Below are 24,883 nucleotides of genomic sequence, written 5' to 3'. Positions count from 1 at the left end.
CATAAATTGGATTATTCTGAACTTTGTTGAGAACCGATAAATCGTGCATAGAACTCTCAGTCCCAACGATAAAATATATAAATAACATATTGTAGTCATATATCGCTAACGTTTGTAGTTGTATAACTAGTTTGACCACGCCAATTAATGACTCACTTACTTAGAATGCACTTGTGTAAACCAATACAATTCTATTAAAGACATGACATCAAATAATATTTTATAAATAATAGATCACATAACCTTCAAAAATTATCAAATCGTCAATTTTTCTTTACAACTATATTATTAGTATAGTTGTAATAATAATATAATTATTATATATTAATATTATTATTCTTATTTTTTATTATGATTTATTATTAGTATTAGTATTTTTATTAGTACTATTATTATTATTTAAAAATTAAATTAAATTTTAACTCTATCTTTTTTTAGGTAATGTAATGTCATATCATATCTCTCCATTCCCTTTCTTATCATTCCTTTTTCTAAAAAAAATAATTTTTTATTTTAACATATATTTTAAATATATAAAAATAAGTAATTCTAATCATATGTAATCATATTTATATTAAAAAATTATTTTTTTAATATTAAGTGATAAGTAAAATGTTGCCTTAAACTTTATTTTGTATAATAAAACAACATAATTTATCTCCAATCCTACAAAACTTTACAAAAAAAAAAAAAATGTAATTCAAACAAAACTTTCAAAGAAGACATACAAACTAGTAAATATCAAAAAATTATTTAAGCTTTAATTTGATAAAGTATATATTTAAGATTACTTTCAAATGCAAAGAGTAATAATAATAGATCAATAAAACTACTTGAAGCTCAATAAAAAAAACATGTGTCTATTTATCTAGTTCTTCTTTCGAAATTCGAATACAAGCCATTTTTCAACAAATTACCAAAAAGGCGAAAGTCTGGTTGATGTTGTTATTATATACAGTAAGATGTGAAAGTCCATATCTATGAGGAGTTGGAAGAGCAAACCTTACAGCTCTTCCTACAATAGCCAGGAGAATCTGGTGATCCAACCATATAAATGGGATTCTTTTCACACTCCCCAGTTGCAGCCCATCTCCGACAATTCGAATCCTCATCGCTGCATTCACCCGGAGCACCACTTTTCACCGCTTTCTCAAAAGATCTCACATGGATCCATTTAGTAGCCGACCACTTCTCCCCCTCAATAACCGGGCAGCTTCCATGTAAACTCATATTGTCTGTAGTCGCATCAGGATGAAGACTGAAGAATAGCAAAGCATCCCCTTTATAAGGTTTCACTGTCAAAACAAAACCAAAAAAACAAATTAACAAAAAATAAGTTGTAAGAGAAAAGAGAAGGCCAAGTATATTTTATTTACCCGAGTAGCCTCTTTTGGCACAATCAGACAAGTTTCCAGACTTTGGTTGAGCATCTTTAAGCTGTAGTTCGATAGAGAAGTATTAAAGATATAGTAACAGGGAAAAAGTTATTAAGAAAAAAACGTACATCTGAATTTGGGAAGACTGTTTCTCCACCCTTTTCAACATTAGATAGGTACATCAGTACAGTGACTACACGATGCCCGCCAAGCTGTTGATTGGCTTTGTCGTGAAAATAGTCATAATGTGGTTCATACTTCTCGCCGTGCTGGTAATGCAATATCTGAATTGCTTCCCCATTTTCTGATAGAATCAATCAATCCAAGATGTAAACAACAAGATTAAAATTAAACAGTTAGGTAAACAGGATCTATGTTCATTTTTGTCTTATCCTATACCTTCTGGAAGAAAACTCCAAGCAGCTAATCTAGCCTCAATACCAGCCACAACTTCATCCTTAAAAGTTTGAAGAAGAATTGCATTATCAGAAAGAATCTATTAATAATCAAGCATATTAGAAATAGATCAAGAATCTAGAACACAAAAGCATGGTATATTGAAGCAGTAACCTTTCAATATAGTCAATACTCAATACCAAGATTATCTTATCAACATCAATGGCTTATGAACAATTCAACCATGCATCAATAACCAATTAACTTGATTATTATTACTAGTAAACAGATCTATCTACAAGTGTAATTGCAATGAAACCCAGAAGAGATCAGAATAAACCTAACCTGGGCCTTCCTAAGAAACATGCCGGAGCTTGTCCTGACTTCACTCATTATACTTTTACCCGATTCATTGTCAGCCACCATTGACTTCTCTAGCTTATCCTTGGCCTACATATAAATCCGAAATTAAGATTGCCCCAAATGTCAATTACAGAGAATAAAAACAAATCTAACCAGACGGATGAGGTGATCACATTCCTCATCGGAGAGGAAATTCTTGTGAATAAAAGCCCTACATAATGGGTGCCAGAAATTAAAACCAATATCGGACGATCTGAGTAGTAAAGATGAGAAAAAGAAAGAGACCTGGGATGCCAAGAGATTTGGGAGACACGGGTAGGGTCAAATGTGGCGTAGGAAGAACCGGTCTTCAATCTGTGGAGAAGAAGGATAGAAAAAAGAAAGAGGGTATGATCAGATAATCAAATGCAACCCATCGTTAGCGTTTCTGGTGGGAAAGAGGCTTACGCTGTACAATCGGCAAGATCCAGGAACAGAAAAAGTAAGCAGAAAAGGGATGATGAGAGGAGAAGGGCGGAATCCATGGAAATTGGGTATTGCTCTCTTCAGCTGATATCTCCTCCCTCGGCTGGCTTTGGCTTTGGTCTCTCAGTTGTTAATTGAAGATCAGAAATTGGGTATTATTATTGCTCGGGATGCTCTCTACCCCGTCGGCAAACCTTGTTTAAGGCAAGTCGTCTCTCTCACACACACTTAAGCTTGACTTTAGACATTTTACATTATTTTTTTATAAATCACATTTTATTAAAATTTTAGAAAGTTACCCAAATGAAACCATTCATTTTGAATACCTATTCCTTAATCTTTATCTAGGTTGGGTTGCAACCAAAAATTATTTGTTAATTTTTCAATAATTAGATTTGTTTTTTTAAAACAATCTCTCTATATATAATGATGTTTAATTTTTAAAGTGTGTCGGATCGAGAGTTATGGTTAATTTGGATATATATGTGAGAGTAATGAATATTTGGGTCGGATGGTGGTCGACCCGCCCATAAACTTAAAACGATTAAAAATAAAATAAAAAATATTATAAGTATGGTTCAAATTACAACCTAACAAAAACAAGTACAACCATTTTAACCAACTAAACTAATAACACTCTATATTTTAAATTAAACACCAAATTTGATGAACGCGATTTTAATCGGTCATAATTATTTTTGACTCTGCGCTGTATATTTTATTATTATTAGTGAGCAATAATGGAAGAATTTTGTCATATTTATAGAGATATGGGACATAATTCATATGGATATAATAAATATCGCCTATATTATTTTAATGATAGTAATTACATTTTTTCTTTTCATTCGTAGCACTACGGGGAAGAAGTGAACTCTAAAGGTCAAACTAATTGAGTTGATTAATCAAATTGTATCAATTGTTTTAGCGATCGTTCTGTAACGTGAGAGTAAATGGATATTTAAGTCGGATTGTTGGTTAACCCGCCCATAAACTTAAAACAGTTAAAAATAAAATTAAAAAATGCTATCACATTTTTACCGTAATATTTTTTTTTACGGTTTTTTATATTATTATTCGTGCAAATACACGGGATAAATACAATAATATTACATGCTATTTGAACACCCATCTTTTATTAAGTAAATATTTCATATGGATATTATTAAATCAGGAATGAAAATAAAAAATATAACTTGAATATGATCAATACATTCTTTTATTTTATTTTTTTATGATTTTTATTTTTATTTTTATATGAATATATATATATATATATATGCATGAGACATGATGTACTAATTAAATAAATTTATTTATTTCTATTATTTTTAAATGATTTATTTATTTAAATATATATATATATATATATATATATATATATATATATATAACAATAAAGCATGAAATTATTTCTAATTGCTTAGTCTAGTTATATGAATATCATAGTTTCATCTTATATTTTTTTTAATAATCAAAATTCAGTTAAACTATAATCTTAAGTTTTACTATGTTATATTTTAAATTAATTTTATATTTTCAAATATATAATAATATTTTTTTTAATAAATTAAACTCTCTCATAATTCAAATGTCTCAATTTTAATTTTATTTTATTACCAATTCAAAAGATAAATTTAGATAAAAAAAATAGTTTCAATGAACACTTTTATATATATATATATATATATATATATATATATATATATATATATATATATATATATATATATATATATATATATATATATATATATATATATATATATATATATATATATATATATATATATATATATATATATATATATATATATATTTTATATTTTTGTTGGGCCAAGATTTTAGAACCCAACGGCATTATCTCGGGCCCCATGGTTCGGGGCAACGCTTGCGGCTGAAATTAGGGTTTCCAGCAGTCTATATTTAATTAACCTATTTCTGATTCTTGCAAGTATAATCAATCGATTTTGTTTCACCTTCTCTAATCTTATATTAAATATATGTGTTTTATTCAATAGTAGCATTTTTGATCAACGAATTTAATCTTCTTTTGAAACTGTGCATTTTTCACCTTAACTTCATTTTTGTTTTCTGTTTGTCGAACTCGAACCAGTTAATGAGGAAACAAAACTGCAACAATATGATGGAAAATTTCCAAGTTCCATGATTCACTTTATATTTAAGTCTCTGATGGTTCGAATCGACTTTTGCTGAATCGTTTTTTTTGATCAATTTCGATTTTAGAGAAATGATGAGTATTCTTTGGTCCGTGTTTCTGATTAACCGTGACCGACAATCTAATAACCATACTCTGATCTCTTATAAGTTCTTTGTTTTTAGATTTGTGTGTTTTTTTTTCTTTATAAATTTGGAATTAGAGAGATGATGATTATTCTATGGTCCGTGTTTCTGATTAACCGTGACCGAAAATCCTATTCCATACTCTGATCTCTTTTTCTTATCTATTTCCATTTGATTTTTTCTTATCAATTTTGATTTTGGTTTGAATTAGATTGATATGATGAGTATTCTTTGGTCCGTGTTTCTGATTAACCGTGACCGACAATCTTAATACCATACTCTGATCTCTTCTTGTCTTTTTAACATTTAAATGTTCTGTTTTTCTTCTTTATTGATCTCCATTGGGGTATCCATTGCAGCCATACTGAAAAGCTTGCAGCTTTAGTGAAAGCCATCTATGATTTCCAAAAATCTAGCTATGAATTTTTGTAGGTAAGTGAAGAGAGTTAATGCAGATTGTTTGAAGATGTGAAGGATCGTTGGGATGATTTTATCAATGCATCCATGGACGACCAATCAAGAAAATGTTTGGAATTTCCAAGATCTTCACAGAGAGGAATGCAGGAAGTAATGAAAATGAAGTTTCTTTGCCACCTTCGAGTTTCTGAGTACATTAAGTTATATTTTCATTAAAATGATCAAAACTAAGAATTATGGATACCATATGAAGTTTACCCCCATCAACCATATATACAGGAAAAGATGACCATTTTCTTTGTTATCTTGTTTATTGTATCTAAGTAGTTTATGTTAATCTCAACCATCTAAACTTGATTCATACTTTCTAATTCTTGTTTTGATCAATTTTTATCCTCAAGGACCCTAGTAAAAGGAAAAGGTCTTGTTACGTGTGTATAATTATACCCATAAGACATGGGACAATTCTATATTCTATGTGATCTCTTTAAATTTTGAAACTTTTGTTTCTCGAAATAAGAAATTCAATGCCAGAGAAAAGAGATTTTCAAACTTGTGGAATGATATCTGTATTCTCACTTTAGTATTTACTTCTTTATATATTAGCTAATTCAAATCTCCTTTTAATTTAAAGAAATATAAGATTTAACTAAAATTGTAATAAGATTTAACTAAAATTGTAATAAGGTTTAACTAAAATTGTATTAGTTTATACATTTTTTGAATTCCCATTTAATTTACTTATCTAAAACTTGGGAAATAATAAAATGTTTTTGTATTGAAGGGACACCAAAACAAAGTCAATTTAAGTTTGTTGTTCTTGTTACATATTAATATAAAAATAATATTAAAAAAATATAAAATTTGGAAAACAATTATATTATTTATTTCACTTTTACCTCTACTTTATTAATTGTGTTTTTACTTAATTTTCATTTTACTACTCTTATATTCAATGTGATTTTTTATATTATATTAAAAAATGACAAAACAAATATTAACTAAAAAATAAATAATTTAAAATTTAGTATTATCAAAATAAATAAAACCTTTACTCACTTATATAATGTTCTAGAGATATATGTGAAGTATTGGTATAATTGAAATAAATTATAATGATTGAGATAAAAAAAAAAACTAAACCCAATGAGTTTGTTTAGTACATTTTTTACTTCTTATCATAAATTTCAAACACAATTATTGAAATATTAGTTATAATAGTATAAATTAATTAATTATTTAAAATAGTATAAATAAAATTCACATTTAAATTATTTAAAAAAAAAAGGGCGGGTGGAATCATTGGAGTGTTTTTGTCAACATGTGCCCGCTTTCTGCTAAGGTGAAAAATTGATTTGACAAAATAAGAGGGCAGAGGTTTGGTTTTGTGCGCTGAAGATGCTCTAACAACTTTTAACATGACAACTACAACATAAACCATGGTGAAGTTTCAATTTTTTTACCATAGTTTTTAACTTGGGTTCAACCTTCTTCTTGTCACCACTTGTATACAGATACAAGAACCTAGTTATGTCCATGTAAGGTTATGAAGAACTTCCAATCTCGGCTATGAAAAAATGATTTATTATTGTCCATGCCATTTAGTTGTTTCAGTTAGATCAATGGATCCCAATCTCTATTAACAAGAATGCAACTAAAGCTACACTAAATAATAGACAAATACATATATATATATATATATATAAATCTGTAATATAAAGTTACATAACTGAAGTTCTAACTTCTAATGTATTCAATTTTAATAGTCATATAATTAGTTTTAACATGGAAAGTTGTCATATAATCTCAAATTATTATTTTTTTTTTGATTAAAACATTTTAAATGTGAATCGAATAGATGATTTTGATCTCTTGAAAATAAAGTTTGTGATTTGAGGTATTATAATTATTTTAACGAAAAGAAAATGGTAGTTTATTTAATATTGTAGAATTTTATTAGAAACAAATATAGACAATTGCATTTTTTTGGACAGTGCAAGAGGATAAACAAATATATTTTTATTTATTTTAAGTTTTCACTGATTTTTTTTAATCCTAACTGTAATAATATTTGAAAGTTTTTAATATATTTTTGTAGAAAAAATATGATTTCTTTAGTAAGTATTTGGTTGCATCATTCAAGTCTTTATTGAAAAATAAATTTAACCCAAATTACTTTTTGATTGATGCTCGATAGATATATGTGTTAACTTATTATTTATTTAATAAAAACAATATATTAAATAAATCATGTCATAGTATTATAAAATATAATTATTTAAAAAAGAAAGAAAGATTTTTTTAGGTGCTTAATTTAATTTATTTTTTCAAAAAAAAAAAAAATTCATTAAAAATCAATAATGTCTCGAGCTTTATGTTTGTTGGGCCAAATATCATTTGAGCCCATAGAAGGCCTATAGGCAACCCTGGCTTAAACTAGGGTTTCATGTTCTATTTAAACAACCCGTTTCATAATTCTTATTCATCAGAAGCCGTCCATCCCATATCCTTAAATTAGGGTTCATCTCTCAATTACATTGAATCGTTTTCTTTCTTCTGTTTGAATCCATGTTCTTCCATGTTCTTCCAGTAAATTTAGTTTTTCTTGCTTCAATCTGCTTATTTTCTTGTCAATTTCGAACCAGCTGATGAGGAAACAAAACTGCAACAATATGATGGAATATTTTCATGATTCACTTTATATTTAAGTCTCTGATGGTTCGAATCGACTTGTGAAAACAATTTATTTTTATTTGAATTCGAGATATGATGAGTATTCATTGGTCCGTGTTTCTGATTCACCGTGACAGAAAATCCATTTCCAATCTCTGATCTCCATTCTGTTTTTCTTTGATTTTGTTATCTGATCTGATTTCCATGATTCATAGATCCTATTTTTGCTTATTAAGTTTGAGATATGATGAGTATTCTCTTTGGCTGTGGTTCTGATTAACTGTGATCGACAATTTAATACAAAGACTCTGATCTCCATTTTATTAATTTTGAATTAAAAAACTATCATTTTTGGTTCAATGATTACTTGCCCCCTTTATTGGGGGTAATATACGCTATTCCGATTATTACATGACCGGATAATCTTCATGAATGAGAACTATACTCTTAATTTATTTTTCTTTTCTTAAAATAGGTTTTAATTTGAACTTTATTTGGCTTCTGCAGTGATGAATTTCGAATTATATTCACATGTCAGACTTCAGAGATTTGTAAAAAAATCAATGAGAATGAAAATTCAGTCTTCTGAGCAGAATTGTTTTTAACAAGATATGAATGTTTGTGTTGTTTATTTTCATATACTATCTTCTTTTTTATTTTTTAAATAATTATTTGTGTTGTTGTTGCTAACATTTTCTATGTTTGTTCTTATTTTGGATGATGAAGAAGGCTTGGATTTTACACATTCGATAATGCAATACGAGGAATGATGAAATGATGTTGTTATATTCTTGTTGTTATTTAGAAGCTTAATAATGTAATTGTATTTAATTGAACCTTTTGAAATAAGAATGTTACAATTGATTGTTAATTCCTTTGTTTAATTGATTTTTTTATATTTTTGTTGTTAAAGATTTGTTCATGATTAATAATATAATCTTGTTGTTAACTTGTTTTAAGTATTATGTCAAAATTTTCATAATAAATAGCTTAATTTTTATCCATTTTTATACTTAAAATACTATCTCAACTGAGTTTTCATTTATATTTAGAGAATTAAAATAGTTATTAGAAAATGTTCATTAATTTAGTTTTTACAATGGATTAGATAATACATCTTTTATATGTTAAAAAGAGTGTAGATCAAACAACCATAATTAAAATGAGAATTTCTTGTCATAATTTCAAACTTCTAAGTTATTGCTATGAAAATTGAAATTTCTATCAAAGTTTTATCTTTCATTGTGTCCTAAACTGGAATGAGAGAATATTTCTATCTAATCCTCTTGATTAAACTTCTTATATGAATAAATGGATGATAAGGGGAATGAATTTTGAATTTAATGACCAAATCCTACTACAACTAATGGATACAATTAATTAGAAACATGTAAAAACATTTGCTAACAACACCCACAAAATAAAAACAAACCTAGAACATCTATTTGCATTGTCTAGGTCTGAACTGATCACTAGACAACAGAGATCCAATCAAATTCTCAAGCCTTTTCGCACCATCAGTCGGTCTTAAAACACTTGTATTACCCACAACCAAACATGGATCAATACTACTCCCATTACCATCATCCCTTCTTTTTCCCAAACACCACCCACCAGGAACAACCATGTCTGTTCCTCGAAACAAAAGTTCAGAATCAATCCTATCGAGAACTTTCTCATCCTCGTGAAACTTTCTCGCAAACGGGGCATTACTCTCAACCATCTTCGTCATGTCATCCATTGTAAGGTAATGCGGGTGCTGTTTAGGAGGATTGTCCCAAGCTATAAAATGCAGATCGCTGTTTACACTCGTGTTTTTGAATTCTTCTGCGTTACATATCACAGTGTGAAAGTATCCTTCTGGTGATGATATGAAATTTGAATAGTACATTAAGACTGTTCTTGGTAAATTATCCCAACCCCATATACAATAATCAATCAATGGTCGAGATAATGCCATCCAAGCTGATCCTGTAATAATAACACAAATCATGATTCATGAATGAATGGTAAGAATCTACTCATCACTAGGCATTATCAATCATATAATAACAAACAGAAGATGAACCTGTGAAAAGCTTAAAGGCTGTTGGAACACTTCTTCTTTGAGTAATCCAAAAAACATCAGATTTCTTTGTCATATACAGACCCGGATCGATGATTATGGGTTTTGCCCTCTGAAATCTGTACATATAATGATTAGAATTTAAAACCCTTTTAAGCAAACAGCAGCAGCAGCAGAACCCATGGTTTGAATTGAATTGAATGAATCAGTAAGATTACAAATTGAACATACTCTTTCCAACCAATATCGCTAGTATGATCGATGAAATTGAGATCTCGCGGCAGGTACGAGAATGTATGAAGTAGATCTAGATACAGAACAATATCAATCAATCAATGAATCTAATTTGTTTTTGCAATCGAAAGAAAGAAAGAAATACTAACCATCTTGAGTAACAAGTGGATAATCGGAAGCGCTGAGATTGATAAACCAGTCCCAATCGGCACCACGTTTCAACAAAATCGCCGCCGCGTGAAGGGTATTAGCCACCATTGTCGGACCACGATAAGTAACCAGATTCGCTTTCGTGATCATAACAACGTTACTAAATTGAGTAAAAATCCGATGATTATTCACAAACATTTGCAGATCCATTCTTTCCTCCTGAGACGATTCCGCATCGAGATGAACAACATACTGATTGTTCGGATGGTAAAGTGCTAACAGTGTTCGTTTCAACATTTTCCCATCACCGGCCGAACCCGAGATTAGGTATGCAAATCTCGGCGGCGGAGGAAGCGATGAAATTGAAATTGGACGTAGCTTCGATTCAACGAAAACAGAAGCGGAAAGTGATGAACGATAGATTGGAAGAAGTGGGGTACCGTCTGGGGAAGTTAGGGTTGTGAGAAAGAGTAGAAAAAGAGAGAGTATTGATGCTATTGATATTGGGAAGATCCATTTCCGTACCATGGTTTGTGGATGTTTGAGATGAAGATAGTAGCTTTTCAATCTCTTCATCAATGGGTGTTTGAAGAAGATGAAGAATCAAAATGGGTTCAGTGAGATTGAAGTAACTGAATCAATTTGTTGTATTATTTATTTGTTCTTCAGTCAAGCAATCTTCTTTCTTTCTTAAATCCGAACCAGAGAACTTTCTCTCTCTACGTAGATGAAGTGTAGGTGACAGGTGGGGTGAGAATGGTGAAACATATATATAATATAATAGCTGCATTTCATTTATTTAACGTTACTCTAAATAATTCACATTAATTTCCTTTTATATCAAATTAATCTTTATATAATTTACTTATAATGTGAGTAGATTTATATATAGGTCTCATATACTATCAAATATATTTATAAATAGGTTCTAGATCGGACGGTTGAAATTGTATCAAGATATGATTGGATTTGATGGGATCTGGGGACAGACAATTTCATTAGCTTAGTTGGAAAATGGATATATTATTATTAATTTTTTTTATTGGGATATTTGTAATGCTATTGAATCAATAAACGAAAATGATGTATGTTTCCTTATTAGTTTAGAACTAAAACTCTTTATTTCTATATATATAAATATATATATATTAAAAGTTTAGTCTTTGTATAAACTTGGGAAGAATATAGAATTGATGTATTCAAAGGATTATTGTTCGGGTAATATTAATATTTTTAAATGGATTTTGTCATTATTAGGGGATAAATTTGATCCAATTTAAATAAATTTATCCAATTCATTGTCTAACTATTTTACTCATTAGATTGAATTTAAACTATTTTTACTTATATAACTAGTCAGAATGTATTACAATTCTTTTTTATCCTCTAACTTTTGTATTATTTTACTATTAAATTTTATTTTTTAATTTTGAAACATTAATTTTTTTCATCAAGGTTGAATATCGTTCAAATTCTAAAAGTTAGGTTGTCTAAGTTTATTTTGAGATATCTATCAAAACAATACTCTTTACGGTTAAATTTTGAATAATAATTTAAACGAGCGTTAAAATAAAATATTTGGTGACTTCCCATCACTATAATTTTTCTGCATTGCCTTCTAATGGAAAAATCAAATTCAATTAATAGATAATCAATTGATACCAATGAGGGATTTTTTGTCATTCAAATTTGGAATTAATTGATCATATAAGGTTTAATATAACAAAATCTGATATATTATAGTATGATATAATTATACAAACTTTTCAATAATTCCATGATGCAGAATATTATGGTGATAGAGTTATTCTCAGAACCCTAAATGGAGCTGCGTTCTTCTTCAACAATCCAGACTCGGAACTTTTCCATGTTTTGTATTGATTGTTCTTCCAAATAAGAGCACACATATTTTCTATGTTGTTGGTTTATGATGTGTTTTTTCAGGTATATTTACTTAGTGCCATTGTAACCATTGGCATACTTTTTCAATAATATGTGATATTTACAATTAATCCTCACTAAAATTGTCAAAAAAAAACAACAAAAATCAAGATTGAAAGATATAAAGCATGATTAAAGAAATAATAATACACTTAATATATCTTCTAAAAAAGATAAACTAAAGCTAACACTTGTATTTTAATGTTTTGCCAAGGGGTTTCCTGATTTATGGACTATTGTTTAATTTGAGGATTTGGTTGTTGATGTTGCTGTGTCTTTTGTAGAAGAACTGAGGTCATTTCTGGATAAGAATGGACTGATTTGAATACGATCAGATACTGAAATGGCCTTGTTGAGCAAAGGGAAAAGCTATAATTTTGTAACCATTTCAAATATTATTTCTCATTTCAATTCAAGTTTAGGGCATTAGTAAAAAAAAGATACAGTGATAGAAATCAGAGTGCTTAATGATGAAACAAACCTGACTGCAAACACCTGGATCCCAAGATTTATTTGAGTTTGAACAAAAAAACATCTTTAAATTTATTTGAAAATACTTATTTTGTCAAGTATCTAATCCGAATATTGATTTAGATAAGATAATGTTCCTCAACATATATCAACTAAACATAGATAGATTCATACATTTAATAACTTTTTTCTGTTTATCCAAATTCCAAAGTGTTTTCTCCTAAATAACTTGTAAAATCTCAATTCAATTCATTGAAACCGAATAAGCCAAGTTCAACTCATTCCTAAGCCAATCAACACCATTTTTCCAAATTTCTTAAGACCTCAATGATACACAATCTGAATTCAATGCAAAATTCATTTCCAATCAATCTCAAATACCCAACTAAATTGCAGCTTGTACTACAATGGTCAAATGGAATCCTAGTTTTGGTTATCCATTTCTCTTGTGAGATCACCCATCTAAATACACACATCTTTTAATTAGGAATTAGATATGAAAAACAGAAGGTCCGAATAATGCAATGGGGGATCATCAAACCTCATAGAAACCAAGATTTCTAGAAACCCTCTCCATTTGATCATGATTCTTACTTCAATTCATTCTAGTTTAAAAAAGACACAAACCACTTATCAGTCTAAACACATATCTCTTTATGTGGTGGATATCCTTTTGTTCATGCAACTAGAATAACATTTAAAATCCAACATATTTTTTTTTCAGTTTAATGACATTTTAAATTTGAATAATGCGAAAATAAAGAAATTCCAGTAAAACTAACCTTAAAGGAGAAGGCTCGTTGGTGGTTCTTGAGAGAGGAAGAGTACCGACCGTTCGTGAGACCAGCGATGACCTCTGTCGGAGTGCCGGCCGTCCGTCCGTTTTTGACAGTGAAACCTTCGAGTATGATATCCTCCGTTGTCACCACGATTAACGAGAGAGAAGAAGCATCGGGTTTGAGTTTTTGACAGAAAGAAAGAAACCTATAACTTTAGGGCTTTTTTGGTTATGTTTATTGTTAAAACTTGTATTATTTGAAAATAATGATAAGGTGCAGGGCAGGGCAGGGCAGGGCGGTGCAGGGCAGGGCAGGAGTTCGGGAAATATATTTACCATTCCATCTCGTTTTAATTTGAGGAATTTTTTAGTATACTTTAGTTATGTTCAATTTTGGAGAATACCCGTAAAGCAATAATAAAATATTTTTTTTAAATAAAATAAAATTATACAATAAAATTATATAAATAATTTTTTAATAGGATATATATTATAATATATTAAAATTTTATATTATTATAAATAAATAAAGTTATGACTCTTATAAAATATAATAAATAAATAAATATATTGGTGATTTAATATGTTTATAGTGTTCGGGGTGAGATCGGATCGGGACGGGGGACACAAATACCATCCCTACTCCATAGTCCATACCCGTTCGGTTTCGAGAAAAAAATGTCACAAATAGGACAATTCGGTTCGATTTTTGCGGGACGGTTTTAAATTGCCATCCTTAGGTGGAAGATAATTTTGAGGAGTTTTAGAATATTTTTAATAAAAATATGTTAAGATATTAATAAATAATGATAAAATAAAAAAATTAAAATAAAATATATTTTAATATTTTGTTGAATGAATTAGTGATAAAATATAATAAGTGGGAATTAAAAAATGATTTTAAATTTTAGTTATTTGAATAATCCAAACCGAATAAGGCCTTAAAATTACTTGGGTTTGATACCTATTGGGTCTCTCACAGGGTAAAGAGTCTAATGACCCGATCGAGTCAAAGAACCCACCTTGAATATACATATATAAAATTTCCTTTCTACTTTTAACACGGGTGGACCAGCAACAACTAGATTAGTCCGAAATTACAAGAGGTGGCCCAACAATGCATTTGATCACATTTTTTAGATGGTTGATTGATTGTAGTTTTTGGACTACTCTCAAAAATCAAATGCCTAACATGATTTACAAATCTTATGTGAAAAGTTTGACAAAAATATGTATGGTGAGATAGACGATTTCTCAATAAAAACAATTGTATTATTACGGTTGAGATGTTGTGTTAACTTAAAAAAAACAAAAAACAATAGGGTTCACTTATGATAGTATTAAGGTTTGTTTGTTCCATCTTTTTCGCCGTCAAAGATTGAGACAGTTGCCAATAATCTTGGGTTGGATTTAAACAGGTAATTAATTAGGTAAGGTGCCTAACAGCTAATTGTCATCATCATCATATCATATGTTTTTATTTGATAATTTTATTTGACTGGAATTACAAATTTACAATAACGTCTGGATCAAATATACAAAAGAGAAGTCCATATCAAATTAAATAACTCAAAAAAGAAAAAGAAAAAAAATGTAAACCTAGCTAGGTAATAAGGTTGTTGCCATTTAAAAGAGAACGTACAAGTGAACAACCTAGCTTAGCTTAGCTAGTACTAATTAACATGCCTTTTCATATTATTAAGTATCAATCATGTTCATCAATTAATTGAACTTAACTAATAATTAGTTTATGATTGTATATGTTCCACACCACATAACTAAATAAATCCAAATTTTGATTCTTCTAATTACTTTTTTTTTTTTTTTTTTTTTTTTTTTCAATTTACGGGCTTTTATATTAGATTCTAGCTTCAAACTTAATCCATGTGCGTAAACATTTCTTTTAGAGTGAAATTAATATTATTATCACAATACAATATATTTAATGTAGCCATATCCATATATAGTCTTATAGTATTTAGGAGACTGTCATTTTTATCACAATCTTAAAAATTGTCGTTTTTATTTAATATCCACAATGTTTAGTTATTGTCGTGTTTAATAAATACAACAAATTCACACGATGCATTTGACCTAATGCCAATAAAGTCCACACCGAACTCATCTTTAAGGCTTGTCGCCTTATGAAATACCTACTTATTGCACACTTTGAATGTAATGTCCATATCGATTCTTAGCATTGAGTCTATTGTGCCATAGGAGATAGGACAAAGCTTTTTGCAATAGTGGTTTTTAATTCTAGCTCTCCTCATATTTGTCAAGTTGATTTGGTTTTTGCTACTAACATATGGATACACTGCTCCTTTGTGAATTGTGACTAAATTTTCGGATAATTGTAGAAATATTCTTGTTATATCTAGATCGAGTAATTCATTCATTTATACAATGTTATATTTTTTTTAAAATATTAATTACGATCTTGATTATCATTTTAGTGAGTAATATTGTGGAAACACGAATCATGATTATATATATATATATATATATATATATATATATATATATATATATATATATATATATATATATATATATTTATTTATTTGGGAGATTGTAGTTCTTGTGGCGGAAATACGGGAAATAACGTAAATAATAAAAAAAAACACAAATTTAACATGGTTCACCAAGATAAAAGTTGACTATGTTCATCAGAAAGAGATAATATTATTAGGAGATCATAACATAGATTTACATCAAGACAAACTAGAGTTATGATACAAGTTTATATGATACGAGTTTATATAATATTCGGTCTCTCGAAACCTTAACAGATATAAAACTGGAAACAATGTTCTCAATGCAACTGCATTTTTAAATCGATTAGATCAACACTTATATCTTGACAAAGAATCTCTAAAATATTATCAAAATACTTTTCTAATTATATTATCACGACAAAAGTTCAAATTTTATTTTGTATTAATTTTATTTTCTTAAATTAAAATTATACACCAAAAATATTTATTTATTTTGGTTGAATATTACTCTATTTTTTTTAGAAATGATAACACATTAAAGGAAAGGATTGAAACTTTAATAGAAACATTTTTTTTTTTGAATGTCCCTACAAAACTTTTGAACATGTATAATACTCTTGAGTAACTTATTGTATTTCACATCACAAAATCTATTTTTCATTATTTTCACGTTTAATTAGTAGAGTTTGAAGTATATAATTTAACTAAGTACCAACGAATAAATGTTATGAATAAGAATGGTCCACTTAGGTATTTCTTTAATATTAATTTTTTGTAAAGTTTTGATTGGTAGGAGATAAAATTAACAAATAATAATATGTTATACCATTTTATTATAATTATATAATATTGTTAATTATTAATTTATTATATTTAAAATAATTAACTAAATTTTCATTAATATATAAAAATATATCCAGACACGTGTATATCCGCACACCTGAAAAGAATGGACGTCCGGTTATGATGGAAGCTAGGCAACAAACTACCAACAACAACAACAACAGATCGACCTCTCTTTGATTTCTATAGAGAATTTGAACACGATCAGACCACGATCAGACATTGATGGAGAAGCTCATAGAGAGGTTAGAGTCGGCTGTGGTTCGGCTCGAGGCACATTCCTCAAGAATCCAACCAAGAGGTTTCCCGGAGACGGGCGGAGATGACTGTTCTACCGATCCCTCGATCATTGCATTCGGTGATCTGATAACCCAATCCATCGGTAGGCTTCTAACAACAGCCGAGAAAATTGGTGGAAATGTTTTGGACGTGACCCAGGTTCTAGCGGAGGCATTCTCTGTTCAGAAAGATCTTGTATCAAAGATTAAAAGGACTCCAAAACCTGATTCAGGAGGTATGAGTGATTTTCTAAAGCCATTAAATGATGTGATAACGAAATGCACTAGATTGTGTGAAGGAAAACGTTGTGATAATTTTAACCATTTGAAAGCAGTTTCTGATAGTCTAACAGCTCTTGCATGGATTGCATTTAGTGGTAAAAATTGTGGTATGGCTATGCCAATTGCACATGTTGAAGAAAGTTGGCAAGCAGCTGAATTTTATAATAATAAGATTCTTGTTGAGTATAAAAGTAAAGATCCAAATCATTTGGAATGGGCAAAATCTTTGAAGGAACTTTATGTCCCTGATCTTAGGGATTATGTCAAGACTTATTATCCTCTTGGACCTGTCTGGAGTACTACTGCTTCCATTGGAGGACCAGGAACAGGAGCAGGAGCTGGATCTGCCCCTGCCCCTCCTCCATCGGCAGCATTTATAAGCAAGACTTCTTCTTCTTCTTCATCACAACAACCAAAGGCAGCAGCAGGAGGAGCAGGAATGGGTGCTGTTTTTCAGGATATTAGTTCAGGGAAGTCAGTGACTGCAGGTCTTAGAAAGGTTACAGATGATATGAAAACTAAGAATCGAACAGATAACAAAGGATTAGTGGAAAAAGAAAGGGGAATCATTAGTTCTCCTCGCGTGGCGAGTAAAGTTGGACCTGCAAAGCTAGAGCTACAAATGGGTCGTAAATGGGTAGTTGAGAATCAAATTGGAAACAAGAGTTTAGTGATTGAAGAATGCGATTCGAAACAGTCTATCTATGTTTATGGATGCAAAGATTCAGTACTACAGGTTAAAGGGAAGGTGAATAACATAACAGTAGATAAATGCACCAAGATGAGTGTTGTTTTCATGGATGTTGTTGCTGCTTTTGAAATTGTAAATTCTAATAGCCTTGAAGTTCAATGTCAAGGATCGGCTCCAACAATATCGATTGATAACACTTCAGGGTGTCAATTATATCTGAGTAAAGAGTCTTTGGAGACGTCTATAAGTACAGCAAAGTCGAGTGAAATCAATTTGTTAGTACCTGGCCCTAATCCTGATGATGACTGGCCCGAGCATCCTTTGCCATACCAATTCATTCATGTTTATAAGGACGGACAGTTCTTAACTACTCCTGCATCCCATTCTGGTGCTTAATTGGTTCTTTGCTTTCTTAATTATTGTTTGTAAAAACATTCATAACCCCTTTCTTTTGTCTCTGTCTTGATAACATTTATGTATTTGTGTTTGTTTTTGTGTGTGAAATAAATTTTGGGGTGTATGATCCTTTATTTCTTTGCAATATGATAATGGGTAGACATGATGAAGATTATGACCCTTCCTTGTAATATTGTGGTGACTGATATCAATCTCCTTTTGAACTCATGATTCAAGCTTCAATTATGTCAAATTAGAGTGATATTAGTAAAAAAAATCTAAATTAGAGTGGTATGGTAATGATCAAACCTAGGGAATTTTTCGGAATTGATTCATAATTAGTTTATTTAAGCTTATAAGAGATTTGGATAATGTGGTGCGAATAAATTATATTTTTATTTATTATAGTCATGCTTATTTGATTATGAACTAAATTCATACATCTCCATAAGTTAAACCTATTTGATGATATTTATGTCATTATTTTTTATCACATTTAAAATATTTTTTAATTGTAAAATGACTTTTAGAATGAAATATTATATACTAAATATTATATTTTTCATCGGAAAGAAAAAATAAAATATATACCAGCATTGACTAAATTGTGTGACTTGATTTTATTTTAATTAATATATATTTAAAAATAATAATTTATTTGGATATTAATTTACACTTTGAATAAAAATGTTAAAAATTATTATAATATGGCACCTATATTAATTAATCTACCTAAATATTATATTAATGATAACATAAATATTTTTTGTTTTAATAATGAGCTGACTACTTGTGAATAAACTTTTTGTTCTAATGGAGTTGGACAAGTGGTTGGATGTTACATTTAATAAAAATAAAATGAATTGTATAATTGGATAAAAGTATTTTGAATATTTTTGATCATTTTCATTTATGATTTTATTTTGTTGTAAGTATTATATGACTAAATACATAAATTTTTAAAGATTTTCTTCATAATAGTTATATATTTTTTATCAAATAATATAAACATTAAATTTACTTTAATAATTTATTATATAAAGTTATCAATGACACAAAAAAAGGATAATAATTCACAAGAATCACACCCCCTAAAACCAACCCTAGTATTTAGTAAATAAAGGAGGATAGAGATATTTTGTATTTCTTTTTAATAATATTATTCATTGGATCTTATTATTTAAAATGAATAATATTATTTAAAAATAAGCCTAAATAATTTCAAATAATCCCATAATAAAAGGCTGCATATTAATAATCTTTCCTCTGATTCAAGCTCTCTCTTCTACTTCTTCCTTTCTTTCTTTTTGGCAGGTGGCGGTTATCGTTCTCATCCCTTCATATATAAATATATATCCATGCACATGTGTTTCTGATCATATCTAAGCTTCCGTTCTATTCTGATTCTCAACTTGTACGTACAGGTTGAAGCAGCATTACAAATAAACAAAAGATGGAAGGAGGAGATGATTTAATGGAGGCTCTGAAGAATGAGTCTGTTGATTTGGTACGTATAATCGTTTTGTTAGTATATATATGTTGTCTTTGGACTTGGAATGATCAGAAGCTTATGACATTTGGTTTCAATTGCAGGAGAATATTTCAATTGAGGAGGTTTTTCAGAACTTAAAATGTACAAAAGAGGGATTATCAATCGAGGCTGCAGAACAGAGGCTTTTGATTTTCGGTCCAAATAAGCTCGAGGAAAAAGTGGTGAGGATATGGGGGAAACTAAGTTACATTAATGTATGTTTATGATTGAATTGTTAATTTCCGATGGGGTTTTCAGGAAAACAAGCTTCTGAAGTACTTGGGGTTTATGTGGAATCCTCTTTCATGGGTTATGGAAGCTGCAGCTATTATGGCTATTGCACTTGCTAATGGAGGAGTGAGTGCCTCTTAATTAATTATTTCTCTAGATGATAGATTATAAATACTAATTTCTTAACTAGGGTTGATTTCATATCTAAATATAAGAGGAAATTTAGGATAGATAAAGAGAAATTGAGGTAGGAAGTCAAGAATCTAATCATATATGTAAAGTAAGATTAATTCATATTTTAGGCAAATCTAAGAGATAAACATGAAATAATTTAACTTATTAACATAATCTAATATTTAATTACAATAATGGTCTAATATAAGAACACCCTAAGCCCTAACTAAAATTCGAAAAAAAAAAAAATTAATTATCGCCCCCTTGGCAACTATAATCTCTGTTTAAGAAGCAGCTGACAATTAGAGAATTTTAGTTTCATTTTTTATTATCTCTTATATACTTTGAATTCTTGCAAACAAGACATATATAGTACATTAATGATTTGTCAAGTAAATTTATTTATTGCAGGGAAAACCACCTGATTGGCAGGACTTTGTTGGAATAATTTGCCTACTTATTATCAATTCTACTATTAGTTTTATTGAGGAGAACAATGCTGGTAATGCTGCAGCATCTCTAATGGCACGCTTAGCACCAAAAGCTAAGGTAACTAACTGGAGATTGACACTCAGGATGTGATTTCTATGGGCATGATATATTATATCTTTGTTGCAGGTTCTTCGTAATGGAAAATGGAACGAGGAAGATGCATCAGTTCTTGTTCCAGGTGACATAATTAGTATTAAACTTGGGGATATCATCCCTGCTGATGCTCGACTTCTCGAAGGGGATCCATTGAAAGTTGACCAGGTGATGTTTTATTGCATTTATAATAATTATCTAGTATATATGGAACATGTTGTTTTCTTCTTATCATTCTTATTATAATATCCATTTCTGTTCGATTGTTTGGTTGATGCAGTCTGCTTTAACTGGTGAGTGTCTTCCTGTTACAAAATCTGCTGGGGATGGGATTTACTCCGGTTCTACCTGCAAGCAAGGAGAAATTGAAGCTGTTGTGATTGCCACGGGTGTGCATACTTTCTTTGGTAAAGCTGCTCATCTAGTAGACAGTACAAATCAAGTTGGTCATTTTCAAAAGGTATGTCAGTTTGGTGTCTGTCACGTTTAATTGTATTCATTCATTCATAATTAATCTCATTTCTGTTACACAGGTCTTGACTGCCATAGGGAATTTCTGCATATGTTCTATTGCAGTGGGGATGTTGATTGAGATTATTGTGATGTACCCTATTCAGCGCCGATCCTACCGTACTGGAATTGATAATCTGTTAGTACTGCTTATAGGTGGAATTCCCATTGCAATGCCCACTGTCCTATCCGTGACAATGGCAATCGGTTCACATCGTTTGTCTCAGCAGGTTTGTGAACAATCATATTATATCAGCCTTCATAAATATATCCTTGTGTTATTAAATAAATTGAATGATTTCAGGGGGCAATCACAAAAAGAATGACAGCAATAGAAGAGATGGCAGGCATGGATGTTCTTTGTAGTGATAAAACTGGAACTTTGACACTGAACAAGTTAACTGTGGACAGAAACCTTATTGAGGTAATTTATTGTTGGACATGATTTCCTCGATTTGAGTTTCTTCATAAAAAAGGTTGCATGAAGCCATTCTTTGTGTTCAGGTGATTTCTAGAGGAGTAGATGTAGATACTGTAATTTTGATGTCTGCCAGGGCATCTCGGATGGAAAATCAAGATGCAATTGACGCTGCCATTGTAGGGATGCTAGCTGATCCAAAGGAGGTAAAAAAAGTTATATTTTTGTGTAATTATTTTCAGTTAACTTGTGTATATATATTGAGAAACAATAGGCTCGAGCCGGGATTCAAGAAGTTCACTTCCTTCCATTTAACCCGACTGACAAAAGAACGGCCTTGACATATATTGACAGTGAAGGTAGAATGCATCGTGTCAGCAAAGGTGCACCAGAACAGGTGGATTTCAATTTTCAATACACTTAAATGAGTTAAATCATCCATTGCTGGTGAATTTTCTATGTTTTTTTTCATCCTTATTCACATTCAAACCTTGGTGTGTCATTAGATACTCAATCTCACGCATAACAAATCTGAAATTGAACGGAAGGTTCATGCAACCATTGATAATTTCGCAGAAAGAGGGCTAAGGTCCCTAGGAGTGGCTTATCAGGTTGATGATACATTTTCTACAGTCATTATCTTTAATTATTCTTATGTTCATTACTAAATCAACATCTGAGTAGTTAGTTGAATTGACAGGAAGTTCCTGATGGAAGGAAAGAAAGTACAGGTGGTCCCTGGAAATTCATTGGTTTGTTGCCTCTCTTTGACCCACCAAGACATGATAGTAACGAGACTATATCTAGAGCTCTAAATCTGGGCGTCAATGTTAAAATGATAACTGGTGCGTGAATGTTAAAATGAAAAGAAAAGGAAACCATATATCTTAAACTTCCAATTTCCAACAGGTGATCAACTGGCTATTGCTAAGGAAACTGGTAGGCGTTTAGGAATGGGAACAAATATGTATCCTTCATCTGCCTTGTTAGGACAGAACAAGGATGAGTCTATTGCAGGTTTGCCAGTGGATGAACTAATTGAAAAGGCTGACGGATTTGCTGGTGTTTTTCCAGGTGAGCCACTATTTATTTCAGTTTTTAGTCTTTTAGTTCTGAAATGATGTGAGATTTGATTTTTATGCGATGATGATAGAACACAAGTATGAGATTGTAAAGCGTTTGCAAGATAGAAAACACATTTGTGGAATGACTGGTGATGGTGTTAATGATGCTCCTGCTCTTAAAAGGGCTGATATCGGTATTGCTGTTTCTGATGCAACTGACGCAGCTCGTGGTGCTTCTGACATTGTTTTAACTGAACCTGGTCTCAGTGTCATCATCAGTGCTGTACTAACTAGTAGAGCAATCTTCCAGAGGATGAAAAACTACACTGTAAGCTTTTCTTTTTTTGACAATTTTCTATTGCATATTTTTTAACTGTGTTGGCCATTTTTCAATGCAGATATATGCAGTTTCAGTAACAATCCGTATTGTGGTATGTAACTTCTCTTATGATTTCAATCACTTGCTTTAGCTATGTGGACTGACAGTCGGGTGTTTTTGTTTTTACTACATTGGAAGCTTGGATTTATGTTACTTGCTCTTATATGGAAGTTTGATTTTCCACCCTTCATGGTTCTGATCATCGCCATTCTAAACGATGGTTTGTAATTAATTAATTTAACAAATAATATGTTTTGGAGATAGTTGCTGACATATTATTATATTAGGTACTATTATGACAATATCAAAGGATAGGGTAAAACCATCTCCACAACCAGACAGTTGGAAGCTTGCAGAGATTTTTACGACAGGAATAATTCTTGGATGTTACATGGCTCTTATGACAGTAATTTTCTTTTGGTTAGCTTACAAGACAAATTTTTTCCCTAGAATATTTGGGGTTTCAACACTCGAGAAAACAGCTAATGATGACTTTAGGAAGCTTTCATCGGCTGTGTATCTGCAAGTAAGTATAATCAGTCAAGCTCTTATATTTGTAACACGTTCAAGGAGTTGGTCATTTGTTGAGCGTCCAGGATTTCTGCTCTTGGGTGCTTTTATTATTGCTCAATTGGTAAGTCAACTCTACATTTTACTCATTTCATTCTTTCTTTCTTTTTTTGAAAAGAAATTAACCAATTTTGATTAGGTTGCAACTATAATAGCTGTTTATGCGAATTGGAGTTTTGCATCGATTGAAGGTATTGGATGGGGTTGGGCAGGTGTGATATGGCTATACAACCTCGTAAGCTATATCCCACTCGATATATTAAAATTCACGATCCGATACACATTGAGTGGGAAAGCTTGGAATCTTCTGATTGAGCAAAGGGTTGCTTTCACTGGGAAAAAAGATTATGGGAAAGAAGAACGTGAACTTAAGTGGGCACAGGCACAAAGAACATTACATGGTCTTCAACCACCTGAGAACAAGAATAAGGTTGTTGGTGAGCACAGTACATATGCAGAACTAAGCCAAATGGCTGAGGAGGCAAAAAGACGAGCCGAGATGGCCAGGTATTTATTTTATTCTTATTTGTTTTGTACATGAGTTGTTATTGTAATTATTAATATGTCTGTTTTCAAAATCCAGGTTGAGAGAACTCAATACCTTGAAGGGACATGTTGAATCTGTGGTGAAGTTAAAAGGACTTGATATTGACACAATCCCCCAATCATACACTGTTTAGGCTGTGTTTACTTTCCTTTTTTTTTTTAGATTAATTCATGTTCCTAGTTATTTAATAATATTAAAAAATAATTTAATAATAATAAAAATAATAATAATAATTATAATAAGGGGTGGTAGT

The 24,883-nt window shown here is 30.3% G+C and overlaps 4 protein-coding genes, 5 non-coding genes and 1 pseudogene across 9 annotated transcripts; 8 read left to right on the top strand and 2 right to left on the bottom strand.

The window, feature by feature from the left end:
• Positions 1-840: 840 nt before the first annotated feature.
• LOC124937632 (probable prolyl 4-hydroxylase 7) lies at positions 841-2,803 on the bottom strand. The gene is made up of 8 exons (XM_047477926.1): positions 2,583-2,803; positions 2,421-2,489; positions 2,289-2,346; positions 2,118-2,222; positions 1,776-1,833; positions 1,505-1,680; positions 1,377-1,437; positions 841-1,295 (listed from the first exon to the last, which is right to left on the bottom strand). The coding sequence occupies exons 1-8, from the start codon at positions 2,657-2,659 to the stop codon at positions 979-981; spliced, it is 921 nt and encodes a 306-aa protein (XP_047333882.1). The 5' UTR covers positions 2,660-2,803; the 3' UTR covers positions 841-978.
• Positions 2,804-4,709: 1,906 nt separating this feature from the next.
• LOC124940788 lies at positions 4,710-4,799 on the top strand (annotated as a pseudogene).
• A 47-nt stretch (positions 4,800-4,846) lies between these two features.
• Positions 4,847-4,922, top strand: LOC124940782. Its single transcript, XR_007099519.1, has one exon. It is a non-coding gene; the product is annotated as a small nucleolar RNA SNORD18 (small nucleolar RNA).
• Positions 4,923-7,959: 3,037 nt separating this feature from the next.
• LOC124940787 lies at positions 7,960-8,042 on the top strand. The gene has a single exon (XR_007099524.1). It is a non-coding gene; the product is annotated as a small nucleolar RNA Z199 (small nucleolar RNA).
• Positions 8,043-8,082: 40 nt separating this feature from the next.
• On the top strand, positions 8,083-8,157 carry LOC124940781. Its single transcript, XR_007099518.1, has one exon. It is a non-coding gene; the product is annotated as a small nucleolar RNA SNORD18 (small nucleolar RNA).
• Positions 8,158-8,347: 190 nt separating this feature from the next.
• Positions 8,348-8,435, top strand: LOC124940792. Its single transcript, XR_007099527.1, has one exon. It is a non-coding gene; the product is annotated as a small nucleolar RNA U54 (small nucleolar RNA).
• A 57-nt stretch (positions 8,436-8,492) lies between these two features.
• Positions 8,493-8,590, top strand: LOC124940793. The gene has a single exon (XR_007099528.1). It is a non-coding gene; the product is annotated as a small nucleolar RNA R64/Z200 family (small nucleolar RNA).
• A 726-nt stretch (positions 8,591-9,316) lies between these two features.
• On the bottom strand, positions 9,317-11,187 carry LOC124937817 (beta-glucuronosyltransferase GlcAT14B). Its single transcript, XM_047478147.1, has 4 exons — positions 10,443-11,187; positions 10,291-10,366; positions 10,063-10,178; positions 9,317-9,965 (listed from the first exon to the last, which is right to left on the bottom strand). Exons 1-4 carry the CDS (start codon positions 11,017-11,019, stop codon positions 9,436-9,438), a joined length of 1,299 nt encoding a protein of 432 aa, XP_047334103.1. The 5' UTR covers positions 11,020-11,187; the 3' UTR covers positions 9,317-9,435.
• Positions 11,188-17,146: 5,959 nt separating this feature from the next.
• Positions 17,147-18,716, top strand: LOC124940130 (cyclase-associated protein 1-like). The gene has a single exon (XM_047480613.1). The coding sequence runs from the start codon at positions 17,200-17,202 to the stop codon at positions 18,619-18,621; it is 1,422 nt and encodes a 473-aa protein (XP_047336569.1). The 5' UTR covers positions 17,147-17,199; the 3' UTR covers positions 18,622-18,716.
• A 1,324-nt stretch (positions 18,717-20,040) lies between these two features.
• LOC124939770 (plasma membrane ATPase 1-like) lies at positions 20,041-24,826 on the top strand. The gene is made up of 19 exons (XM_047480212.1): positions 20,041-20,128; positions 20,215-20,334; positions 20,411-20,509; positions 20,969-21,106; positions 21,176-21,310; positions 21,423-21,602; positions 21,676-21,882; positions 21,957-22,076; positions 22,157-22,276; positions 22,345-22,467; positions 22,577-22,681; positions 22,771-22,915; positions 22,980-23,144; positions 23,224-23,462; positions 23,533-23,565; positions 23,652-23,733; positions 23,801-24,147; positions 24,223-24,590; positions 24,667-24,826. Exons 1-19 carry the CDS (start codon positions 20,075-20,077, stop codon positions 24,761-24,763), a joined length of 2,877 nt encoding a protein of 958 aa, XP_047336168.1. The 5' UTR covers positions 20,041-20,074; the 3' UTR covers positions 24,764-24,826.
• The last annotated feature ends 57 nt before the right edge of the window (positions 24,827-24,883 follow it).

The sequence above is a fragment of the Impatiens glandulifera genome, chromosome 5, assembly GCF_907164915.1.
Source record: "Impatiens glandulifera chromosome 5, dImpGla2.1, whole genome shotgun sequence".
Lineage (NCBI taxonomy): Eukaryota > Viridiplantae > Streptophyta > Magnoliopsida > Ericales > Balsaminaceae > Impatiens > Impatiens glandulifera.
Note: the sequence above shows the minus strand (reverse complement) of the source record. Positions and strands in the feature narration are given on the sequence as shown.